This window comes from Oculina patagonica, chromosome 7, assembly GCF_052425735.1.
Source record: "Oculina patagonica isolate OP01 chromosome 7, crgOcupat, whole genome shotgun sequence".
Lineage (NCBI taxonomy): Eukaryota > Metazoa > Cnidaria > Anthozoa > Scleractinia > Oculinidae > Oculina > Oculina patagonica.
The window spans coordinates 3,707,952-3,727,044 of NC_135764.1; the positions used below are offsets into that span (position 1 = coordinate 3,707,952).

Consider the following 19,093-nt stretch of genomic DNA (forward strand, 5'->3'; position numbering starts at 1 on the left):
TTTAACGGAATTTATCATTTACTATCATTTAAAGTGACTAGTTTCTGAAGAAACTGTTGTTCTACGTCGGCAACCTCGTTCTCAGGGTCTCTCTCTCTCTCTCCCCGCCCCCCAGAGCTCTGGCGGGGGGGGGGGGGAGGGGGGCGTGGAGAGAGAGACCCTGGGAACAAGGTTGCTGCGTCGGCGGACAAGTTAAACATTTAAAGTTGATAAAGGTTAATTTACCACCCATAGTGAATTTAAGAAAAAATATTTTTCATTTCCATTTCTAGAGGTGAGCCAGCTCATAGGATAGAACTTCCTTTCACTGCACCACTCTCGTAAACGGGGGGGGGGGGGGGGGCACTTTCTTTTAGATCCGCCTCCGCCGTTTATTTCCTTCGCCATAGGAAGAGAGCATGGCCGAGTGTTCGGCTGGGGCGCTGCTCTTGAAATCCCGAGGTCCTGAGTGCAAGCCTTTTTTCTTCTATCCCAAGTTCAACTTCTCGGCTATGCTATGCAGAAAAAGCCACCTGGTTAGCCTCCTGCCAGTTGGATAATCATTCCCCTGTGTAATGCTAATTTAGGCGTCTGTTTTAACTCAACGTTGGCGACAGACACATGAAAAATTTCTTTTTTTATGTAACCTGGTCCATTTGTTTCACCGAAATATAGCTAAATAAGCTATAACAGTGAATATAAAATAGGAGTATTAATAATAATTATTCTAATTATATGTGCTAACCCAACTAGGCTTGTGGGAAATCTTTGGGAGAATATTAATATTATATGTTAACAATAAACAGTACTTCTCTTATTACTGTGTCCATTGGGTTCTATTTGTGTTTATTTTTGGCCTGTTTGTGTTGGTTCCCCAATTACTCGGTCAATATCTCTGAAGTTTGCAGTTAAATGTCATAAGGTAGACGATCCCTTAAATTATTTCAAAGGTGATTTAAAAAACAAGAAATGCTCAAAGATTGTCAGAAGTCTTTTCTACCATCGTGCCCAGAAAGTAGATCACGTGATGTCCAGCAGCTGGGAGGCAGCGGGGGAGTCAAAGCAGCCGCATGCCGATAAAATGCACGTGCGGTTTTCAGCTCTTTGATTGGCCGAGAATGTTGGAAAACCAATAGAAGGCAAAATATTCAAGCCTTTGGCAAGCGGTAGCGCGCGCGTTTCTGTAATTGCTCGAGAATAAAGCTTGCCGCATATAAAGTGCATGCAACTTGCGGTGCGATCATGTTGTTAATGACGAAATAAATGTTTCTGCAACATTTTAATTGACAGAGAGTCGCTGTGAGCAGGGTCTTAGCGAACTGTCAGCGAGAAACGACAGGTTTTTTTTCGATATGGTGAAATTTAATACCTTCTAGTAGTGTGAATTTCCTCTGACATCGAAAACTGCATTTGAATCAGAATCTTGTTCATTGATTGTCAACAGTAACTTGTTTTTCATGTGCAAAGTAATTGTATTTGTCAGAATTTCGTTTTATTGCTGTCAAAATTAAAACACATGAAAAGCTTCGCCACTTTGTAAGCCTATCGGTTGACGGCGGCATGTTTTTGAATGAAATTATTCATCAAAGCTGCGATTATTTTTCTTTGTCATTAGTTTTCCTTTGCATAATCACTTTAAAAGTTTGTTGCAGATGTTTTTTCTCTTTTTGAGATCGCATACATAAAAATATTGTCAACGTTTTCAATTAAATGTCTTGAAAACGTTTCAAACTAGAGGCATGGAACGTAATCGACAATAAAAATTCTAATAACCACAGTGTAAAATCAGTTTTAGCTAATAAGCTCGAGGTAAACCCCTCAAGCGTATACCGATTCAGATGCCTTCGTTTTATCACAAAAATCAAACGTTCATTTCCACTGATAGCGAACATATTTACACGCAGTTTTCCCGGCATATCTTATAGGTCAGATCACCGTACATATATCTTCATCTCCGTCGATGCGATATTTTCTTTTTCAGCGTCAGCGCCCGGTTGCATTAATGTTTATAATTATTCCTGGTCACGAGGGGATCGGAAGTTATTTATTTGAAGCTTTTATTCTGACAACTTCATTTGCAATCGCCGGATCAGACGAAAACAACAGAAAGGTCGGTTTTCCCGCTGAAAAAAATCCAACTCGCCTCTCTACGAGAAGAGAATCTTGAGCCCAAAAACCCTGAACGAGAAAGATTTTTTAATGCTCGATACCAAGTGTAACAGAAATGGCTGCAAAGCAGAAGAAGTCCGGATCTTGCACGTTGCGAGGCAAAGAAGCATTACTTGAATGGAGTAAGCGGCAGACTGTTGGTTACAAGAACGTTCGTGTGTGTAACATGACGACCTCATGGAGGGACGGACTTGCATTCTGCGCAATAGTACACCGCTTCAAGCCGGACTTCATGTAAGAGTATATATTTTCTTAGTTTACGCATATTTCTCTTTTTACCGTGCTTATAATTTAACCGCATTTTGATTTGAATATGAAAATGATAAATTTGGAGTTATCAGTTCTGCCGTTTTTGTGGCAATGACACATGTCGGTGGAATTGTGGCATGTGAATTTGCAAGAAATAAAAATTCTCAAGAAGTTTGTTATTAAACTACAGTTTAATCTTAAGCATTTGAAGGTGAAGAATTTAATTTACCTGCCAGATCTTAATTATTAGTTTTTCTACCTCGATGAAATAGTCCGGATGTTGCAAGAGGGAAAGATACGATGATTTTTATTTATTTATTTTTTCCTTGAAACTAAAGTGTTCAAAATTCTTATGTTACGATACCACATCGTGTTTAGCCGGAAAGTTTCGCTTGTTTTCTGTTTACGTCTACAGCTGGTAGATTATTACAATGATAATCGTATGCTGAAATATACAAGCGCCACAATATTAAAGTACTTCAGACATAATTCAAACGCGACAAGTTATAACTTTGTTTTATTAGCATACAATTTTATGAGCTTTGAAAATATCAGACATTTGTTGCAACAATAATAAAATAAAAAGATAACAAGTTATAGAATACTGTAAGCTCTCCAATACACAAACAAGCGAAACGAAAAGAATTTTGGTGTTCTAAAACCACATGAATCGACCTGAAACACGATAAAATTGAAATACTGTAATGAAAATAATAATCCAATAACTTCAAAATTCTACTGTCGGTAGGCTCGGTTCGTTATCATAACTCTCCAATGAATGCGAAATACGAAAACAATAGAATTTTGACGCTTCAGGTCATAGTATGATTCGATCTGAAAAACAGTCAAAACTTAAACAAATGAAAATGAAAGACTGTGGCTAGCTTAGGCTGTTGACAGCGCTTCTATTTTTCAACGCCAAAAAAGGCAAAAGAAACAGCGAACGAATTTTTTCTCCACGTTCAACGATCGAAGAAAAAACGAAAAAAACAACGGGGAAGTAGTAGAGAGATCAGTGAACAGCTATATGTTAACAGTCCATGGTTAGCTTTATGCTGAACATAATAATTTTGTACATTCAATATTTTAGTTTCAGCAATTTAGCTGGATTCAGGCTTTTGTTTTTGTGGGGTTACTTTATGAACGGTTGAAACACTATCATCTCTCAGCACTCGGTTTCTTTCCTATCTCAAAATAGTAATTCTCCTTACTGAACGCCATACATTTCTCTTAATGTTAGTTCTGAGAATTTAGTGGTAAATCAAGTCATATTTTTTCTTGATGATTTTCGTTATTCTCATCACCTATCTACTTAAAAATGTATTGATAGTGTAAGGAGATTTTAGATTTTGATTCGGCTCTAGGCAATTCAACGATTCAGACACTGGAATTTATATATTTGGAGGGTAACAGCAGGATGTAGTTAACAAGTAAAGTTTCTGTTTGCTGAAATAGCTTTAGTTTTTGGGTTTCAGTTTTAAAGACAAGAATTAACGTGTCTATTTATTTTTTCAGCGATTTTCAGAATCTTTCCAAGGATGACATGATAAAAAATAACGACCTGGTAAGATAAACACGAATTTCAATAATTTTATATCCATTTGCTTTGTACGCGAACATTGTTGGAGACCTCAAAACAAAAGTTTTCTTACATAGAAAAATAACAAAAGAGTAATAAAAAGGCGAAAATAACCAAGAATGTCTATGTTCGTGACATGGCTTATTTAAAAAGACAATATCTTTGAAAACAATGTGAAAACATTGTCATTAAAATGAATGTACTGGGTTATAGTTTTGATTAAAAACTGCCATATGTAGAAACATGTCAGCAATCTTTTTATTGATTAGTATTTTTACGTGACTTGCAGATAATATGTTCTCGTGAATATTAAAACAACTTAAGATACTATTCAGTAACAGCTTGATTAGATAATGTGCGTGTTATAATAAATAGAAAACACTGAATTATTACAAAATTTGTTGACACTTTTATGTCACGTATAAGCTGATTGCAAGCCACAATAGTTATTTTCGTTTTTGAAAATTTTGATTTTATTCTGAACTTGGCAGAGAAATCCTTTTGTTAAATTTATTTTATCTGTGCCCATTTAATATCAGCACCGGATATTTACAGTTTACTTAGTAAATAAACCCCTTTCTGGCTTGCTAGTATATTGGAGGATAATGCCCAAGGCTGAAAGATTGTCAAAAAATGAACAGTTGGCCGAGAAGCGAAGCTTCGAGGGCAACTGTGAAATTTTGAGGACAATCTTTCAGCCAAGGGCATTATCCTCCAATATACTAGCAAGCCAGAAAGGGGTTTATTTATTTTATAACCCTATAATTGATTTCTACAACGCGCTTTATCGCCAGTAAATTTATAGGAAACAACCTACGTAATAACCCCGGCGTAACTGTGGTTAAAACAAATGTAAGTTGATTGGTTTACGTGATTTTTTAACTCTGTGATTTCATTAAAAGTTAGAATTGAATAACATGACTTCATTCTTTTGTTTTGTGCTTGCCTACAAAATCGGGCGACGGATATCAAATCGGACGGGGTATATTCGCTGATACCCGTCTTCCGATTTTGTACCACGTGATGCGTTTTGTCCAATGAGCGCGCGCAAAAAATAATGAGTGGGTTATAATAGTGTATATTCATTTTCTTGCTTTCAATATAATGTTGTAAATAAATTCTTGGCCAAGAACATATCGCGACAAAAACTGTAGCCGAAAAGGATGTTATTATTTTAACACGCTATCAGTTTGTATTGTGACATGAACTATTACCTGACATCATAACTTTTTGAAGTTAAAGGCTAACCAAACAACTGAAAATGTGTTTTTATGCTCTTAATATTTCGGTGAAGGCTAGTTCCCATATGACCGCCCCAATCGCCTGGTATGAGCAACGACCTACGAAATACAATCGTCTTAGCCCTAGTTCCAGCACAATGACAGCCTTCAATGAAAGAGCAAAACTTGTGGCCTCGTACTATACCGAAGAAGGGAAAGAGAAACTAGACGCAGATGTTAGCGATCGTCTGTGTTATGTTCTCATATAATTGCACCAATCGATTATATGAGAACCAGGCTTAAGTCAATACTATCGTTCATTAGGGACTAGGAAACCTAAGACGTAGGGGTTTATTAAAAAAATTCTTTAAATATAAATCCATTTTTTACTTTTTGCACTGTCCTTATCGTCACCGTCATCATTGCTTTTAAAGGGTTACGCTTTTTGCAAGGTGGGGGGAGGGGATACCGTCAATCATCTAAGCAGACCTCTCAGGTAACAGAATTTCACTTTAACTGTCTCTTGGGTGTGGCCATAGTTATGATTGACGGCAGTGAATCGTTAGTTGGGTTTTGAACTTCGGGGTTCGCATGTTATTGAAAGGCGTTGTAAGCTTTTTGTCAGACAGCCTCAGTAAAACTATTGATTTTAAGTTATTCACACGTAAAAAATCTGCTCATATAAACCAGCTGTGCTGTGCGTAAAACTCGAACTGGATACTTAAAACTCCGAAAACGCCAAAAACGTACATTTTGTTTCGTTTCCAGGCCTTCAAGGTGGCAGAAGAGCAGCTTGGTATCCCAGCCTTGCTAGACGCGAGAGATCTGGTGTCTATGGATCTCCCGGATGAACAGAGCATTTTGACATACGTTTCCTCGCTGTATAATCATCTCAGTAACATAAACACTTCAGGTAAAAAAAAAAATATCCTTTGACATAAAGGAAAAGTATATTTCTTTATTAAATATTACCTTCAGAATTTTGCACTGCTATTTTTGATTGCAGAATGTTTTGCTTATGGCTTTCGTGGTCAAAGAGTGATGGCGCAATTTTGAGAGTTATTCAAGAAAATGCAGCTATAGAAATACTTTTTTCCACTAAGTCAAGCAACTTTTGTGTTTTTGTGTTTTTGGAGCAAAATGTTTGCATTTTCGTAGCAGAGAAGCCTTGCATAGAAGCCTTGCACGTGACCAAGAGGTTTCAAACTAACGTCAACTAACGTGTCTAAAACAGTGGATGTTAAAAGAACTACGAGGGTAACACCAAAGACCCTCTTAGTTATTCTCTCTTGTGCATAACTAGACTGAATGGCATGAAGCTGCGGAGACCCAAAGAAATGAGAAAGATGTATAAGAGCAAAATAAATATTCATGTAACTTTTATTTTTTTTAATCACAGAAGAAGCAACGAAAACAAACAACAATACGAATAAAACAGGTAAATGTACAGTTCAAGTTTATTCAGTCAAAATGTTGAGAATCATTATAGTTGTATACTAACTTACAAAACCCTGTTTTTATTTTTTTAACAGGAAAACCCAGGCGATATTTATTTGATATTCTGGCCGATGAGGCTTACAAACGACGCTTTAAAATAAGACAGCGCGAGATAGTCGAGGAAAAGGATTCTGGAGTAACTGCTTAAAAGTGAACAGAGGCAGAGGCAAACTTTTTAAAATTTCCGATCTGAATCCAAACGTACGCTTTCCATCAGCTGTTTCTAAGAAATTTTGCACCAAAATTTTGGCTCAGTTGTTCTCCAACTATGCTCGCCGAATCATTTTAATAATTTTTTTTTTAATTTTGCAGAATTATTTTAATAAACATGTCTAGCCTGGATGAAGATTTCTTTAAATAATCGTTACCATGAAAAGATTGATTTTTGGCACAAAAATAGAGGCAGGAGGGATTCTTTGAGAAGAAGTTTAGCTTTCAAATGATTTTTATGATTACAATATACAATTCAATTAAATAATACAGCCGCACAACACTAATCAAAATACTACACGAAGTATCTTCTGTTAAATGTTACATGATTGTATAAAACGCACATAAATATTGCCCTATCAGGACTATAAGCCTCTTTGCAGGGTGTGCCTTGGTATCCTTGTCAGGAGATAGGTAAAAGGATGTTTAATCTTTGGTTGCTCTATACTTAATTTCTTGTTCAATCATATACTAGAGTATTCAAAGGATAAATATTTGTAGAACTTTTTCTTGAGGCACAAAGCGATTGCACTCAGAATGTAATACAATGACCCCAAGACCGTCTCCGAACTTGCATATTAAAGATCTACGTGACTTACTTTAGCTGATTTTATGTCAGCGAAAACTATTATTAAAAATTTAAGTGCTATGCATTAAAAGTAATTTTTTAAAACACGTCTTGATTGTATTTTTCTTAGCTGTGTTCACGAGTTACATGTGTTATGCCTGAGTTATTCTGTCACCTATGTAAATTGTTAAAACGTTAGTTCGAAGCCCCTTGTGAACTGCACTTTTCTAGGACATGAAGACATTTTGGAAACAAAAACGGACGAATATATTTTTTATTTTTGCTTCGTTGCCAAGTTTTAACTGGATGGCTAAAAACCAAATTATGGCACTTAAACAGAGTTTCGTTTTCGTACAAGAGAAAAGGCCAAAATTTGGACTATTAGACTAGGGGGGTATCTTCAAAATAACATTTCGTAGGAAGAATACGGTCAAATTATCAGAGTGCAAATTAAGATAAACATGGGCAATGCAGTGGAGAGTTACTGTCATATATAAAGCGCGGTTAACAAGACACACACATGACATTGACAGAACACCATGTAGTGGCCACTACATGAAGGAAAATATACTCTTTAAAATATATAGCCTGCAGTGCAGGCATTTTTGGCGTCCGAACGCTCGATAATAACAGTCGATCTGTTTTGGTCGCCATCTTGGATGCTTGACGAGTAGAGGGTCGCGGCGTCGCGGCGTCGCGGCGACGGTTGCAGCTAGCAGGCGCGCGAACGAGGCCCAGTTCTCTGCGCGCCTGCTCATCCAAGATGGCCGTCGTAATATGCAGTCGGCGCTCGCGCCCAACAAATACTCCTGCACTGCAGGCTATAGATAGTATAGAATATAAGAACGCAAACTACATGTATATAAACTTCACTCTCCCTGAAAAGTATTGTATTATCTGAGAATCTAGGCTATCAATAACTGACTGGATCGTTTGTCAGCCGTCCGATAAGCGTTTTGGAGTTGAGCCATGATTGGTTTGAGTTAAAATTTCGACCGGACCGACCATCTTGTCCGCAGTTGTCAGTTAAAATGTATTTCTTTCGCTTTTCTCTATCCTATTTTCCAGTCAAAATTTTAGACGTTTTCCTTGCGAAGTTTCGTTCAACTAATTAGTAAAGTCTACTATGTGAACCTGACAAGCGAAGCCGAACCAGGTCACAATAAAATTTAAAGATTGAAGGCTTTTGGCTTACAGATCTAATTATATTTATTCAGCTGTAGTCAGCAGTTACAAAAAAAACTGGCAAAAAAACGTACGTCCTTTATATATGTATACAATCATCTGCATCACTCTCAAGTTAACCAATGAAATCTCAAGAAATTAACATACCTTTCAAGTCGCACAGCAGTCTGTGCAAGTGGACAGTTTTAATCAAGAATATTAGAAGCAGGAAAGTAAACCAGTAAATGGTAATCGCAAGATCGTACGTCGACTGACAGCTATAGGCATACAACTGGCTTTTTGGGGCCTTTTTGGACGAATTAACTAAACATTTTAAAATGTTTTGGGCCCGTACGCCTTTGAATCGAAGAACGTCGCTGTATTTCAAACTAATGGTAACCTGCTAAATATGGCGAAGGTTGACAGCAAAACTTGTTTATTTCACGTCGTTGGATTTTTGGCTTTTATTCTTATTGGAGGAGCTGTTTTTATGCAGATCGAAAAGGACAACAATAAAAAAGCGGCTACGTATACATTTGAGGATTTACAGCGTCAGTGGATAAAAGAATATATCATTTATCCAAGGAAAACATCACTAAGCTGTTACAAGATTTCGACAACATGAGAGAAAACGGAGCAAAACCAGCGTGGAGTTTCCTCAACTCAGTTTATTTTGTATTGCAGCTTGTCACAACAATAGGTAAAAAAAAACATTTTGTTCATTTTTGTTTGCGATGAAATTTTTGATATCTCCTGAAAATTATTTTAATGCGAAGGGATCATCAGGATTCCTAATTGATTTCTATAACATTTTTAAACACCAGTCTGGCCAAAGCCTATTTTTCCGAATAGTATCGATACCCCATCAAGCGGACCGGTACTGGACGTGAATACTGAAAAAAACATTGCCTTAACGAACCGCCAAATTCTCCAAATTAGGCCCGGTTTAGACGCCGATCTTTTCATGAGCCGAACCTAATTCCTCGAATTAAGTACATGAAAAGTCGGCGTCATTAGAACGGCTATTTCAATTTGGAACGGCTCACCCGTTCTTCCTGCCTGGCTTGGCCGAGAATTTCGCCTGTGGAACGCCTTTGGAACGGCTTTGATTCAGACGCCGTACTTTTCATGTGCCGATCCTAATTCATAAATTTTATAATGTATTTTGCCAGCAGTTTACCTCATTATTGGAATATATTAGGAACGGCCTCGGAACGGCCAAAGGAGGGTCTGAATCAAGAGGCGTACTTTTGTCAATTTGGGTCGGTCCGAATTCGATTGAGTTCGGCTCATAAAAAGGACGGCGTCTGAACCGGGCCTTATAGCGTTAAAATCAATGTTTGTTAACCGCAAGAAGAATTAAAACGGAATCCGCCAGGTCTTGAGTATTAATTGGGAAAAATTTTTACATTTTACATCTTATTGCAAACTTCTGTGTTACTGTTTCAAATATCTTATCAAAAGAAATCATTTCTAAGAACACCAAACATCGAGAACCAATTTCGAAGTTCCACTGAATCCCACTGAATCGCTATAAGACGATTTTACAAAATAGCCTACTCGTGAGATTTCACCCATAGTTTACACGGATCTTGTGAACTTTAAAATTCATTTTCTCAGGCTCTGATAAGAAACACTTGTTGTTGGTGTTATCACTTCAAGAAAAAATTTTTTTTTTTTTTTTCCTTTTGGTTGGGGGGGGGGGGGGCCCCCCCCCCCCCCCCCCCCCCCCGGTAGATAATTACTTACATCTTTCGGTATAAAATAACGCAATAGGATTTAAATTATTCTGGTACTCGATTTTTGTCCAACTAAAATATTACTCGATTTCCTGATGGATTCCGTCTTTAATAATAACTTTCAATCAGAGGGTTAGAGCTAGATCCTGTTTTGTATGGCTACTCGTTAAGTCTTACTTGAATTAAGCTTTACCTTTTTAACTCCCCTGTTTTTGTTGCAGGATTTGGCAATATTACCCCTAAAACACCAAGTGGTCAACTTTTCTCTGTAGCTTATGCCATGGCGGGAATTCCACTTACAGTTCTAGCACTGAAATCGGTCGGACAACTCGTTAACGTGGCATTCAGAACAATTCACCGACCATTACATACAAAATTCCACACCATACTGTGCGATGAAGGCAGTTGCGATTTTCTGGAAGGTGGAAACGTATGCCTCAACGTTACCTGTTTAAGTTTAATATGGATTATTGTGACAGCTATCGGCGCGCATTTGGAGCCGAAACAGAACCTCATTAGCATTATTTATTCCATTTTTGTGACTTATTCTACAGTCGGGTTTGGTGACATCATCCCGTTCGAAGACCACAAATACGTTTTTATGATAATTATTATTCCAGGGCTTTGCTCTATGTCGAGTTTAATTGATTCCATTGTAGCTTACGCGGAAAAGAGCAATATGGCGACAAGACGTTTTTTTAGCCTCCCGAATTGCTGGCCGGCGAAAAGGAAAGCAACAATAACGGCAGATGAAGATCAGCAAGACACAGCGAACGACAATGAGACTCCGTGTGAAGTAGAGAGGGTTTTAAACGACGAAACCCAAAACAACGTACCGGTAGTCTTGGCAATGGCATCTGGCCAATCACAGCAAACACAGATATAGCATTAAGCCAATCAGAACTCGAGGCAACATTAAGCGTGCGATCGGTGCCAAGCGCGGGAAAACGCACGTGGACCAAGACACGATTTGTTTTGATTGGTTGAAGCAAATTGCACGAGTTTTATTAACCAATCACAGGGCTCATGTATCCTTAAAGCAAAGTAAGGAAATAGTATTTACTTTTTATAAGAACTGAATAACTAGAAAACCACTCTCAAATTGACTAGAGAGAGGAAAAGTATAGTATACCGATGACGAAGAAAAAGGTTACTGATCGAAACGCAAAATAAATCAAGTTTTATATCTATAAATTCCAAGAAAATGTAATCAGAGAATCGTACATTCTCAGATTAAAATGGAATGTTTCCCTGTCTAGCTTTCATGACGAACTCCCTGCTCTTTCTTCTTTCTTTTTTTTATTTTGTATCTTGGGGGGGGGGGGAGGGGCTTTTCGAATTCTGATCAGGATAAAGTGATACGATAGCTTTTTTTTTTTAGAGGGAATGTTTAAGTCCACCTTACCTTTTTTATTTGTACCTAACTATATATGTTTAATCCCTCCCTTATAATCCCCCCGCAAAAAGGTATTCAAACGAAATAAGTCCCCAGTGGGCTTAATAGGGCTTTTAAGGTAATGCTCCCTTTGTTAAACATTTTCGCTCGTTAAGAGAATCACCATGGAGATGATAATATTCTCGAAAACGCTCGGTGTTATGTAAATATTTTTCCCGTTCTTTCCTTTATATTTTTACATGTAAATCCCCCTTTCATGAATTTTGCCACCGGCTTTAGTCTGAAGAGGGAACAATTGACTTCACAGGAAATCTATCAAGTATTTGAAATCTTTTGTTTTCGCAGTCAGGAGACAGGTTGAAGTATTTGTAAACAACTTTTAAATGGGTGTTAGAAATTAGCGGTTTTTTACTTGCGTGAGTTTAATAGAGAGCCGCTACCGACACCTGCGTTTTTTTTCTTGCTCAGCCAATCAAGTCTAAAGAATTTTAAACAACTTTTCTAATTTGAAACCAAAACAGTGTTTCAAGCTGCTGAAAAACAGTTTTATCCGACGATGTTGAGTGGCATGTCTCAATCACCACGACTCTCTTCAAATTATTGGTAGTTGGTCGCATACAGCTGGCTTTTGTTGGTTTTCAGTCCAGTAATGACACAGCGAATTATAATCAGAAAATTTCAAAATCAAATGTTAGACATCTAGTTCGCACCAAAACCTGTCGTTCTGAAGTGAGGTTTAAAATTTTGAGCTGTAAATGGCGACCGCTTGCAAAACATTATTGAAACGTCTGGTCGGATTTTTGGGTTATGTTTTAATCGGAGCAGCTATTTTTATGCAGATTGAAAAGAACAAAGATAAAGAAGCAGCTACCCACACATTTGAGGAATTACAGCGTCAATGGGCAAAGGAATATAATTTATCCAAGGAAAACATCACTAAGATGATACAAGATTACGACAACGTGAGAGAAAACGGAGTAAAACCAGCGTGGAGTTTCCTCAACGCGGTATATTATGTATTACAACTTGTCACGACAATAGGTAAAATAGTTATTTTTATTAAGTGCATGCTAATTAAAATTTATCATACTCAATTTCTTATGCAACTTTATATAAAGGCTTAAAAATAATTGCTCGTTCTTTGGTTACTTTTGAGTTTAAAGCTCGTACATTGCCAAAATTTAACCTTTAAACAGAGTCGGTAAGAACTTGGGCCATTTCGTGGTAAAGCTGATATTTAATTTTTTCTATTGGTGCGTATTTTTAAGTTGCGCACGGATGTAAGCTGAAAAAAGTTAAACTTTGCTTATCCACAGAGGAAAGCCGTAAATGTATTTTATTTTACGCAAGTAAAAAATCCTCGTCAGTACGTATATAAAAATTTACTCGTTAATGGACCAACTTTGTTTAATTATTATCAGCATACGGATGCAGAACATAAATATGACTAGTCGGCTTTGAATATTTCAGCCATTTTTTTTGCCTGTTTCCACGCGTATTCAGCCGAATCACTTGAAATACATTGTTAAAACGGAAAGTTGCCGCGAATAAAGGATTGATGTACAAATATACGATTTGCATAATTAACATATGCAGAATAAATTCATTTTCTTTATTCTGTCAACTAGTCCTTCATAGGAAAGATAGAACCCGCAATAATGACCTATCTCCCAATTTGTGGCTTCATAGCTCAACATATTGGTGGGACATCGCACCAGTATCGTAGAGGTGACGGTTCGAATTTTGTTGAAGGCATGAGCTATTTTTCAGGCTTGTCTTCCCCAATTGCTTAAATTGGTGGTCTCACGAAGAAGGTAGACTCATTGCTTTTATAATTTACATAAAAACATTAAAAAACAAGGAGAAGTGGTGCGCTTTCCATTCGATCAAAAATTTTGGAAATTTCAGAAAGGGAACGAAAGACTCGAAAAATTTTCTGGGAATTTTTCTAGAAAATCCGAAAACTGTTGAATTATCGGAATGCGAACCATTCAACCGAAAATTCCGGTTGCAAATCGAATGGAACTGAAATTTACGGAAAGAAAAATTAGAAAAAATTCAAGAATTTGGGCATACCTCGCGAGGTTGCCGTTTCAGTTTTCTCAAAAATTTCGGGAAAAAATCGATGCTAGAAAATGGTGTCAGACATTCGCAACTGGATGTTGGATGGAAAATGCCTCTAATTAATATTTTTGCTCAGTGTAACTGAACTTGTTTTGCCAACCTACTGATTTGTTTTCCTTTTTTTCTAATAAAGGTCTTTTTTTACTTAACCCTATTTTTTTTGTAGGATATGGGAATATAACCCCTCAAACGTCAAGTGGTCAACTTTTCACCATAGCTTATGCGATTGTAGGAATCCCACTCACGGTTCTAGCGCTGAAGTCGATTGGAGAACTCGTAAACATGGCATTAAGAACAGTTAATCGACCAATACATATAAAATTCCACACCATACAATGCGATGAAGGCAGCTGCGACTTCTTGGAGAAAGGAAACCTTTTGATCAACTCCTCGTGTTTAATTGTAACGTGGATTGTTGCGTCTGCAGCCAGCGCTCATCTGGAGCCGAAACGAAGCCTCATTGACAATGTTTATTCTATTTTTGTGACCTATTCTACAGTCGGTTTTGGTGACATCATTCCATTTAAAGATCAAATATATGTTTTTATGATAACTGTTCTTCCCGGTCTGTCCTTCATGTCGAGTTTAATCGATTCGATTGTAGCTTACGTGGAAAAGACCAGTATCATGAATGAACATTGTTTTAGCCTGACGAAGTGTAGGCCAAAGAAAGGAGAAGCAAGAATAACGACAGATGGTGCTCAGCAAGACTTACAGAACAATAATGAACATGCCGTGTGAATGGTCTAATCACATGAAATTAAAAAAAACTGAAGGTATTGCGCAGAAGGAATTTCTTAAAACCACACACTCTGAGGAGTCAAGAGTCGTATAAACAGTTGTCTAAATTCTCAGTCGATCCAGGTCGCTCGCGGGCACTCACTGGACTGTCTGAGAATCAGGCTATATAAACAGAGATCTTGTGGCTTCCCTGGAGAATCGATATTCCCAAGGATAAATTCAAAATGTCCGAGACTGCGTCCCCTGATTAAATATAAACTGCTTTTAAACCCATGGAAGGGGAATTCACCCACAAAAGATGTGAAATTCGAGTTTGGGGGAGGGGGCCGGATGTGTGTGGAGGGTACTCGTTGTCGATCAAACGCAACAATTACAAACAATTCCTCACATCTCAAAGGAGGGATCGCATCTCCTTAACTCCCCCCCCCCCCCCTCTACATACACACACACCCCGGAGTAATGTAATTCAGCCAGTTTTAGATCGTTTCACCTAGCAATTAAAAATATCACTTTTATTAGCGATGCAATCAATATCGGATACAAGAATACGACTTATCTCAGTTCAGTGTACCTTGTACAACGCTTTCTTCGACAATATGCAATGGAATGAACACAATAGAAACCGCTACAAATTGACTTCCCTTTATATGTCCTCTGAATAAACATTTGGATGGTTTAAAAAATTAGCTAAAACGACATAAACATGAAGCTTCGTCCTTCGCGGAGGTTATTCTTAAGATAGTAGTTGAAGTACAGATCAAAGCACACAGTTCTGTTATTAGATAGGCGAACTAGTCTGCCGTAAGACGGCAACGTTCCAGCTTTTCTCATATCAGTCTTTATAATCCATTTAACATTCGTCAGCTGCGGAATCTGGGGGCAAATCACGCCGAGGACTTGATAAAACGTGACCACTAGCATGAATACTAGCGTGACTACTAGCATGACAGTCACGTTTGCCGTGATCAGTACCATGCGTGACAAAAATTAAGATTTAGTCTTTAAACCTTTAACCCATCAACTAGAAATATTTTTTAATTTTCCGCCAAAAACATTTGAACTGTTCATATTTCTAGCTTAAAACAGGAAAGATTTTTAAAATAATTTTAAAAAATGCTCGAGTGACTACATTCAGGAGCTACAAATATAAATCATTAGCCAGCGTTAATGTCTTAGCAATAAAACTCTACTAAACTGGCAACATAGTTCATCTTCTAAAACAATCCAAGGAAAACGCACAAAGCAGCCAAAGAAAGCAGGGCTCGAACTGACCACGTGACCACGCTCTGCTGACCAGCTTTCGGGGCTGTCGGGCCTTCTTCCTCTTTGTACATCTTCTTGACGATTTCCATGGAACCGTTGTTAGGACGAGGCTCTATTCCCAGCAGATCGCACATCATTGGATACAGATCAAGAATGGAGAACGGCTCTATCTCGTAACCCACTTTAAACGCCGGCCCTTGTGCGTATAAGATGGAATACATTTTTGCCTTCTGTGGCGGCCAGCCATGTTCTCCTCGCACCCATTTTCCTGGTCGGGCTGTGGCATTCGTCTTAGACACCACCCATCCAACATCAGGGTCGACATAAATGGGCGGGATTCGTCGGTTGAGCTTCCAGTGATATTCTTCGGGAATATCTTGCTTCTTGTACACCGTTAAATGGTCAGGAACCTTTGGCTTCGTCAAATTGTTGTAGATCTCGTCCAACTTTCCTTCGTTTGGCCAGATGTGACCAATGGGCCCAGTTTCGGTCAGTCTGTATGTTGACGGGTCGATGAATTGATCTAACAGGATCACTCGCTCTGAAGATGCGTTCAGCATGTTATGATCACTGACAAAGATCACGTTCACTTTGTCCGTGAACGATTCCTTCTCCAGTTGATCCAAAAGATAACCAACAGCATCTCTGTCAACTTCTTCAATGGAGTCCTTGTACTCTTTAGACAGTGCGCCACCCGAGTGTCCCTTCCAGTCGGGCGCGTCGATGTACAGCGCGACAAAGCGAGGAGGATCGTCAGACTTGAGCCAGCTGATCACTCGGTCGATTCGCTTTGGGAATGTTTCGCCCTGGTTGAAAAAATCAGGATAGCAGTGCTCATATGGTGGGAACTTACTTCGCGTCTTATTGCGTAGGTTGGGCAGTTCTTTGGGATCTATAGCGCTACAGTTAAGTTTACAAATCGGTTTTCTTTGGAAGCTCGGCGTTTCCTTGTAGCCGCCCCAACCAGGCCAAAAGTACACTCCGCTCCGCCCTTTGTTTGTTGTTGAGCGCTGCAGTGTCAGCCATATTGGCTCGGAGTCGTTGTAGAACTTCGGGTCGAAGGTAGTGCAGTCGTACTCAAGGATAAACACCTCTTTGTAAACTGGATCCCAAAACTTATTGGAAACGATTCCGTGGCTCTCTGGGTACAAACCAGTGAGGAGGGATTGGTGAGTTGGCCATGTTTTACCGGGAACAACCGTCTTGATGTATTTGGCTTTAACTCCATTCTTCGCTACTCTGTCGAGGTTTGGCGTGTTGGCAAACTTGCCGCTGATCAGATTCCAAGGCATTCCATCCATGGAAACAATAATCACGGTCTGTGGTTCTTTTCCGTGCATTGCATCTGAAAGGGTGATCAAAAGAGACACAGCACAAAGCAAAAGCAGAGCCATCTTCGTTGTACCTTCCACAGACAATGTAAATGTCACGCCCAGAAGAGAAGCCCTCGCAAGTGAAAACAACACGCAAAACAAACGAAAACAACACGCAACTTATGAATATCTACGTGATACACTGCATTCTTCACTAGACCTGTCAAACAGGAACTCCTTAAGCCGACAGTTGATTATCTTCAACGACCAAGAGTCAAAAGGGTACTATTGATAAAGACTTTTACACATACTAATCAGCCAACATATCGGTGTCATCTCTGTTTGTACAAATAAAGCTCTCTGATTGAAAGAAACCGCAGTGGAAGTTACTGACCGCATTGACAAGCGATATAAGGACGGTGTATGCTATTGTGGCCGAAACAACAGGGTAGTCCTCTGCCCACCGGATGGGGTATTCTCTTAGTTATCGGGCGGGGATGCTCGTCGTCTCGCTAAGGGGTGTAAATTTTGGATTATTGGTCTCCTTAGGGTGTTTCGGGCAAAACACCAATATTTTTAGCCGTCAAGGTCTCGTTAAGGAATGCACATGAAGAAATATACAAATATAGGGTTTTTTTTTTTATTTTGAGGGTAAAGAAAGCTTGAGCCACACTCTTGTAGGGTTCTTTTTAAAATTTCCGGGAGATTCCCCCGGGGTAGTGCCCCTGGGCTCTCTGAAATCCATAGTAGCATTGAATGCGGTTGTCGTTCAAGGTTGCACGTCTTGTAACTGAAAAAGATAACGACTATAAAGTAGAACTGAGAGTCGTAGGTGCGTTTTGGACTGTACTACCAAAAGCAACAGTACATTTTCCAGACATAAACAACCAAATAGAGAAAGCTAGCGACATTAAAACTTAGAACGAATAATGTCTTTACGACTGGTGTAATGTCAATCTCCTAGAGCTGAAATTAGAGCCCGCGCATTTTCGGTCACTCTTGATGCTCACTGACCAAAAGGATAAATTGCAAAGCCTCTGGAAAGACATTGATGTGAAATCTGCTCGGAGGTGTATATACTACTTATTAACCGGAGTGGGTTTTGGGTTTTTTTGGGGTGGGGGTATTTTTTTTTTTTTTTTTTTAAATATTTGCGCGATATATAGGTATAAATATATATATAGGTGGGGTAGGGTGTGAAATTTGAGGTTTTCAGTCCTAAACAAGGGAATCTTTTTGCCTCTTTTGGCATTGTGATCCCGGTGTGATAATTAGGGTTTCTTTACAATATGAACAAACTTTAAAATGCAAGGCTGATCAAACAGCTGAAAACCGATGTGTTTAAGATACATCGTATTTAATTTGGCCGGGGGCGGGGATTATTTTGGATGAAAAAAAAAACATCCTTGAAAACAACTTTTAAAAAGTATTAGCTAAAATTACAGCTACCACGTAGGGATGGACTAAATGAGCGCCAAAAGTGTTGAGACACTTGTATTTTGAGTCAGTACTTGGACTGACACCTCTTGCCCCGCCTCCCCGAAAAATGTTGCATTTGCAATCTGCAAGACTTGTTTCGTTTGTGTACAACATTGAAAAGGGTGGGGGCGGTTGAAAATATACACCGGATTTGAAGTGAAAAATAAGGCAAAATTGAAATAAAAATCCTTTACCCTGAATTTTTTTCATTTAACCCCTATAATATAAGAACCTTTTTAGGGTAACTTGAAAAAGCCTAGGTTTTTATACGCGGGTACGGTTGTTTTTTACTAACCCCCGCTCACGCAATTCTCGACAACCAAAAGTTCGGTTCAATTTTTTTTTTGAAGAGTCAAAAGAACGTCTGCGTTGGAAGCTTTTTACTAATCTGCGATTAGGCGTT

The 19,093-nt window shown here is 38.6% G+C and overlaps 4 protein-coding genes and 1 pseudogene across 5 annotated transcripts in view; 4 read left to right on the plus strand and 1 right to left on the minus strand.

The window, feature by feature from the left end:
* LOC144660170 (uncharacterized) overlaps positions 1 to 19,093 on the plus strand; it is a 166,258-nt gene that overhangs the window by 9,725 nt on the left and 137,440 nt on the right. The gene's annotated exons all lie outside the window — the stretch shown is intronic.
* Positions 1,507 to 7,576, plus strand: LOC144660262 (MICAL-like protein 2). The gene is made up of 5 exons (XM_078520865.1): positions 1,507 to 2,382; positions 3,913 to 3,961; positions 5,965 to 6,109; positions 6,596 to 6,634; positions 6,729 to 7,576. The coding sequence occupies exons 1-5, from the start codon at positions 2,204 to 2,206 to the stop codon at positions 6,839 to 6,841; spliced, it is 525 nt and encodes a 174-aa protein (XP_078376991.1). The 5' UTR covers positions 1,507 to 2,203; the 3' UTR covers positions 6,842 to 7,576.
* Positions 8,885 to 11,617, plus strand: LOC144659966 (potassium channel subfamily K member 6-like; annotated as a pseudogene). Its single transcript, XR_013571998.1, has 2 exons — positions 8,885 to 9,335; positions 10,596 to 11,617. The product of XR_013571998.1 is annotated as a potassium channel subfamily K member 6-like (transcript).
* LOC144659967 (potassium channel subfamily K member 9-like) lies at positions 12,411 to 14,941 on the plus strand. The gene is made up of 2 exons (XM_078520499.1): positions 12,411 to 12,811; positions 14,061 to 14,941. Exons 1-2 carry the CDS (start codon positions 12,526 to 12,528, stop codon positions 14,633 to 14,635), a joined length of 861 nt encoding a protein of 286 aa, XP_078376625.1. The 5' UTR covers positions 12,411 to 12,525; the 3' UTR covers positions 14,636 to 14,941.
* On the minus strand, positions 15,127 to 17,483 carry LOC144660813 (bis(5'-adenosyl)-triphosphatase enpp4-like). Its single transcript, XM_078521541.1, has one exon. It carries the CDS (start codon positions 17,290 to 17,292, stop codon positions 15,850 to 15,852), a length of 1,443 nt encoding a protein of 480 aa, XP_078377667.1. The 5' UTR covers positions 17,293 to 17,483; the 3' UTR covers positions 15,127 to 15,849.